The sequence below is a fragment of the Acanthamoeba castellanii genome, assembly GCF_000313135.1.
Source record: "Acanthamoeba castellanii str. Neff unplaced genomic scaffold scf7180000083772, whole genome shotgun sequence".
Classification (NCBI taxonomy): Eukaryota; Discosea; order Longamoebia; family Acanthamoebidae; genus Acanthamoeba; species Acanthamoeba castellanii.
Genome location: NW_004457683.1, coordinates 3,285 through 9,203, shown reverse-complemented (window position 1 = coordinate 9,203; position 5,919 = coordinate 3,285). Strand labels below are relative to the sequence as shown.

General features: G+C 58.3%; 3 protein-coding genes across 3 annotated transcripts in view; 1 reads left to right on the top strand and 2 right to left on the bottom strand.

The window, feature by feature from the left end:
* ACA1_014750 (uncharacterized protein) overlaps positions 1-1,225 on the bottom strand; it is a gene marked incomplete at both ends in the record, with an annotated part of 1,566 nt that extends 341 nt beyond the window's left edge. Inside the window, 7 exons of the mRNA XM_004354026.1 lie at positions 1-79; positions 179-269; positions 332-402; positions 487-618; positions 708-820; positions 923-967; positions 1,070-1,225. The exon at positions 1-79 is cut by the window's left edge and continues 97 nt beyond it. Coding sequence (XP_004354078.1) covers positions 1-79; positions 179-269; positions 332-402; positions 487-618; positions 708-820; positions 923-967; positions 1,070-1,225 — 687 coding nt within the window. The remainder of the gene's footprint in view (positions 80-178; positions 270-331; positions 403-486; positions 619-707; positions 821-922; positions 968-1,069) is intronic.
* A 718-nt stretch (positions 1,226-1,943) lies between these two features.
* ACA1_014740 (cyclin, Nterminal domain containing protein) lies at positions 1,944-3,192 on the bottom strand (the record flags this gene model as incomplete). Its single annotated transcript, XM_004354025.1, has 3 exons — positions 1,944-2,197; positions 2,258-2,560; positions 2,652-3,192. 3 exons carry the CDS (start codon positions 3,190-3,192, stop codon positions 1,944-1,946), a joined length of 1,098 nt encoding a protein of 365 aa, XP_004354077.1.
* Positions 3,193-5,003: 1,811 nt separating this feature from the next.
* The window catches only part of ACA1_014630 (Doublestranded RNA binding motif domain containing protein), a gene marked incomplete at both ends in the record, with an annotated part of 1,724 nt that continues 808 nt past the window's right edge, over positions 5,004-5,919 (top strand). The window contains 3 exons of the mRNA XM_004354024.1: positions 5,004-5,404; positions 5,491-5,611; positions 5,637-5,735. Coding sequence (XP_004354076.1) covers positions 5,004-5,404; positions 5,491-5,611; positions 5,637-5,735 — 621 coding nt within the window. The remainder of the gene's footprint in view (positions 5,405-5,490; positions 5,612-5,636; positions 5,736-5,919) is intronic.

Here is a 5,919-nt window from a genome sequence, read left to right as displayed (position 1 = left end):
CCGCTCCAAGGCCCGCGGCGCCCACCGCTCGCAGCCCCAAAAAGAACCGCACGGCACTTTCGTCCGCTGCCCGTGTGTTCTGTCGGCCCCCGTCCGCCACTTAGCTCGGCTGTGTGTGCCGTGTGCCGTGCGTGTTGCGTTCGCTGCAGTACCTCGAGTTCGATCTCCCATTTGGGACCCTTGTTGCCGGAGCCGTAGTAAACGTTCCCCGTCGAGCGCGGGGCCGTCTGCGCCGCCGGTAGTCGGAATCGACTGAGCCAGTACCAACCCTGCGTGGTCAACGAGACCGAACTGAGCTATTATAAAATAATAATAATAACAAAAGGCCTACCTTGGTGCTGCCGCCGACGTAGGATCGATAGGACGGAGGTGTGCCCGTGCCCGATCGCTTGAGCAGACTCTCTGCACGTTTGGCGCAAGGCCCGTCCCAAGTGAGCGTGACGCTCGCAGGCACGCGAGTGTGACTTCTGAGGCTAGCCCACGTACCTGGTCGGTTGATGAGCAGACCGAGCGCGCCCTGCTCCGGGCTGTACTCCAACAGGAGCACCACAGCGTGGTGCCAGCTCTCGTTCGGCGTGCGTGGGTGGGCCACCAGCACTCGGCCCGGCCGTACATTCCCTGCGCGAGGTGCGTACGCGCGCGTCGAGAGTGAGCGCTGTGAGGGAGAGATCCAGCGTGGCGATAGAAGGAGGAAGGAGAAACGGTACAGCGGGGCGATGCGGACATGCCCTCCCACAGCCGCGGGTCGACGCGCGGTCGCAGGTCCTTGGCTGGCAATTCCGCCATGTGCTCGCTCACGCCCGCCACATAGCCCAGCTCCCTCAAGGCCTGCGCGTGCATGTCAGTGTGTGGCGGGAACTGTGCGATCGCCAGGACGACAACGCACGCACATACACGCACGCACATACACACACACACACACACGGGCGGGTACATCAAATCCGAGCTGTGTACACTCCTCCCATTCCTGGTGCGCACCACCAAGTTCGAGCGCGTGTCAGTTGCATAGCCGTACTCGGAGGGCAACACATCGCCCGCAGGTGCCAAAGTGGTGCAAGGGGTGGGTAACGTGCCTGGTCGGTGGCGGGCCGGCGCGACCTGAACTCACGGCGCACGAGCGCGGCGAGGGGCAGTGCTGCAGGTGACGCCATGGTGGGTGGGGGCGGGGAGTAACAAACGGCCCCCGACCGGCCCAGCACCTCGTCCCACAGGCCCTGCAGCGCATCGCCAGCAGCAGCTGCCCAATCGCCTTGGTCACCAGTGGCGGCAGAGGTGGAGGAAGTGGTTGAAGAGGTGTGGGGAGAAAGATGGCACTGGGGGTGGGCGCAGGGACGAGCCAGAAGAGCACGCAGTGCCGGTTGGGCGTCGAGTGGGCGGGCTGCGTACATGAGCCCCCTATACAATCCCCTCAGCATTCGCCCTCGCTCCTTCATCAGCTTTGCTTTATTTGTGATTTTGATTTTAAAATCAAAAATAAAACCACAAAACCACATCATTTTCGAATTTTTCCCTGCATTTTAGGCAATGATATTATTGAAGGCCGGTTAGCTTAGTTGGTAGAGCGTGGTGCTAATAACGCCAAGGTCGTTCCGGCCTCCTGTTAGCACACTGGTTGCCCACTTACTTGGGTTGTCTTTTCTGCGTTCCACTTGGCTGTGGGCTTGCGGCATTCCCTTGGTTGCATGGCCCATCTAGATGGCATCACGAGATTAGATCAAAGCCAAGCACTCGACAGATCGAGATAAAGAAAGGCATCATCTGGCGCGAGCCCTACATTGTAATAAATTAAAGGATGACAACGCGAACCGCCTCGCACTGGGTCGGGTCCGCCGGGAGGAGAAAAAGATAACAGAGGCATAGAATCTAAACGATCCAACGGAGAGCGGGCACGTGTGGCTCTTCGCCGAGCAGCGCCGCGCAGTGTGGACCCAGTGGGCCACCGCTCAAGGAGACGCGAAAGTCTTCTCGTACACCCTGTGAACGAGAGCCGGGTCAACCATCACCGTTGAGGAACTGGTTTGCGAGAGTAGCACATACCCCCAGATGTGTTCGGCACATTGCGCAAAGTGCTCGAAGTCGTATTGGGTGAGCTTGGCCAAACGGTGAGGCCAGATGGGCGTCACCTTGAGCATGCGCCGGGCCGAGGCAAGAGCCGCCGCCGCCACAACCGACGGGCGGTAGTGAACAAAATTGAAGTCTGCACGGAGGGGAGTGAGCCAAAGAGCAGCGGCACGGGTGGACGAGGGAGCAGGCGTACCGTGCAGGCAGAGGTCGACGAAGAATTCAGCGTACTCACGCTGGTAGCGCTGGACCGAGGCCATTTTGAGAGGGGGGATGGTGGTGTTGTTGACAAACTCCTCAAAGGGCTGCACGACGAGGGCACCGCCGCCCTCGTAGAGCTCGAGGAAGTGCCGCGGGGTCAGGACGACGAGGTTCCAGTCCAGCAGATCGAGAAGAAGGCTCTCCATCTTCACGATCAACTGCGGAGAGTAGCCGTCCTGGCAGCAGCGATTGAGCTCGTACACCGAGGGCACCTGACCATCGTTTTCCTCCATCTTGGCTGCAGGTGTGCACAAAGATCATAGAAGAAGACATTCGATTAACGCACGAAAGAGAAGAGCAAGACGGATGGTTTGGGCTTGGGCACGTACCGGCAGTGAGGATGCAAGCGGTAGCCATGAGCTGGAGGCGCGTTGGCTTGATGTACTGGTCGCCCAGCTTGGCGACGGCGGCATCGAGGAAGGCCACAGCGATGTGGATGGTGATGGGCACCAAACGCAGGACGGTCTCGCTGGTCTGCGACATCCAGTCGACAAGGACGCTGCGCCGCTTGATGTACTCCTCGTTGAAGGCCTTGGGCGGCATCGCACGCTCCTTGGCTTTCATCCCGGCTCGCATTTCCTTCCAATCTTCAGTGCCCAGGTCGTCAGCGCTGAAGCCAAGCACCGTAGGCAGGTAGGTGTGTCGCGACTGGTTGGAACTGTTCTTCGAGGTGTGCTTGTGTACTTGATACCGCTTGCTCGAGCTGCCGATCTCTTCCGATGATGTGTACGCCGACGTTGAAGGGCCACCCTGGCTTCCCATGCCCTCGTCCTCGCTCAGGTAGTCGATGTCGTCATCGCAAGCCCCATGCGGCGCGGCTGGGGACCGTGGCCATTGTGTGAGTTGCGATGCCGGGCTTGCCGTGGACATTCGAACAAATCAAAATCGGCTACAATGGTAGATCGAAAAAAGAGATTAGTACCGCAAATGCTACGAACACCTCGCAGTTGTTCACTCGTGGAGCGAGTGAGGGTTGTACGTACGGGGCACTCAACTGCGTGCTGGGGTGAGGTTGGGAGAACGAAGTGAAACGTGCGTAGGCTAACACTTGTATTCAGAAGCGTCGGGGCAGGGAACAAGGTGTGGTGTTCTCGCAGGCCGTGAGGCGTGTTGTGTGTGTTGTTGTGTTGGCGCGAAGGCTTGTGTGATGAATTGGCCGGGGAGGCGCCTTTTCTATGTGCGTTTGGCGGGGTGGGGCGACCCGGCCTGGAGGTGGGGAGAATTAGGTGGAGCGCATCCCCGGTTCCACCCCTTCGCTTTTAGTGCACTCCCCGAGACTCGTCACAGGGGAATGGCTGGAGTGGGAGGTGGCGCCAGGTGGGTAGGGCGGGAAGAAGGAAAACGACCTAGATACACAGATTGGCAGTTTGGCCAATTTTTTCGGGTGTTGCGCTCCGTTTCGTCGCCTGAGGCGCTGATCGGTGCGAAATGCTCCTGTCAATTGCGCTTTGTTGCTGGTGGATGGCGCAATTATTGAATATAAAACGAAACCTGGTGTGATTATTTCGCGTGCAGAAGGCCCCACGTTTGGTGAGTGATGGTTGGAGAGGGGTCTGTCCCTCTGTGCCCGCTGACTGCGTGTGCGCGTCACTCACCCACCTTGTCAGTCTCCCGTTAGTGGCGCGGACTTCGCCAGCCTCACGTGGTCTGCCAACATTATCAGCACTCCGCAAGGCCGAAATTTGCTGTTATATTATGTCGACCGCAATCCAGCGTATGGCCACCAAGCGGAACAGGGTCCGGAGATACCTTCACACCGTGTGGGTACCCTGGAGAGAAGACGATACACGCGCGCGTGCACCATGTTCTCCTTAATCCTTCGCCCCTTACCTCTTCCTTCGTCTGTACACCGTAAGTGCCATAGAGATGTTCAACACTGGCGAACCTGTACTGTCCCGTGGAGTGACCAAGCCGAACTCTTGTCTCCTTGGGTGACTGACCAGTGTCATGGGCACAGTGGTTTTTTGGCCTGTTTCCTTTTCTCTCTTGGTGCCTCTTTACGGTCTTCTCTCCCTGGTTTGAAAAAACAACAAATCAAACACTTGAAGTACTTTGTCCCACTCGACGAGAAGAAGGACCCGACGATGAGCGAGCCGGAGGAGAGCAAACCGCCTGTAGGCCCAAGGCCTGTGCTAAAACCAAAGCGCAAGCCGTCGAGGGGTCCGCGGACCACCGCAGCTCAGATGATTGCTGGAAGTGCTGCCGTACACGCACCAGACGCCGCCAACACTGAGTTCGCTGACGGGGTCAGCCGAAATGGAACTGTTCGAGGATTTCCTGGCGTCAAGCCTCCATCCTTCCCCGAGGACAGCTAGCCCCCCCCCCCAAGAGACCACAACTATGTACTGTAGCACTGCCCGTTTGCCCCCCCCCAACCGTATGTCCAAATGATGGCTTTTGTAACGAGGCTAAAGTCGACATGTCGCCGCACTTGCTTCACTTGTGCATGCACAACAACATCATCGAGAGTTTCGTTTCCCTATCCTCTTTACCCAAGAGACAAGGTTGAAGAGGTTTCCGGAATTTTGTGGGATTTGACGAACATAAGGGTTTATCAAAAAAAAAAAAAAAGAGGAGGAAAGTGCAGAAAGAACAAGATGGAGGCAGGAGGGGGGAAGAAGCGTAAATTGGAAGAGCAGAGCGACGCTGACGGGCAGACGACTCAGCAAGACCGAAGGCCAATGTGCTGGTACGGATTTGCTTGTCACAGCAAGGTAGATCCATTGCACGATCGACGATTTAAGCATCCAGCATCGATTTCCGCCGAGAAGGCGTGGCTGGCAGAATGTGCCGACGAGGAAGCGAGGCTCAAGGCCGCCTACGACGCCGAGGAGCAAGCCCACCCCCTGCCGGAGGGGTGGCACAAGATCAAGCACGAGCCGTCGGGTCTCGACAGCTATGTGCACCGACAGTCGGGTGCCGTGTGCTGGACTCGCCCCTACGTCGTTCCTCCCACAACGGACAACGAAACACAAGAGGAGGAGCATCTCAAGTCGATCGCCACTCACGAGATACCGCTGTTCCCTTTCGCCATGATCCTGCAGCTCACCGAGCTCGTTGCCCGCGTCGAGACGAATCGGCTGTACTCCTCCCACCCTGTATTGCTTCAATCGTCAGCGCGCCCGCTGCTCATCTGACAACCGAGTTACTTCTCGTCGGCCCGAACAGGACATCCACGTACGTGGCCGAGCGGGACGAGGTGCTGAACGCGCTCACTGAGGGATGGCGAACAACAAAGGACGAGGGGGACCGCATGGAAGAGGGCGAAGTGGCCACGACGAACGAGACGGTGGCCTCATCTAACCCTCTACAAGGAGCGGAAACCCATCAGGAAAGTAGCGCTGATTCCGATGTCGCTCCTGTTCTTCATCCTCACGTTCGAACGCACCGAGCGGCCCCTGTGCCCCGTGAAGGTACCCACTCGCTATCTTGGGCTTCTAGCCCGTCATCATGGGCTCATCTACTCGTCTGCGGCCTTCTCTTGTGGCGCGATCGTGTGTGCTGCAGTGGTCAGGGCGGCCACGCCGATGGAGAAGGCCATTCTCTCCGTGCTCAGTCGGGCGGTGAAGAGCAAGAAGCTCGATTCGGTTGGCGATG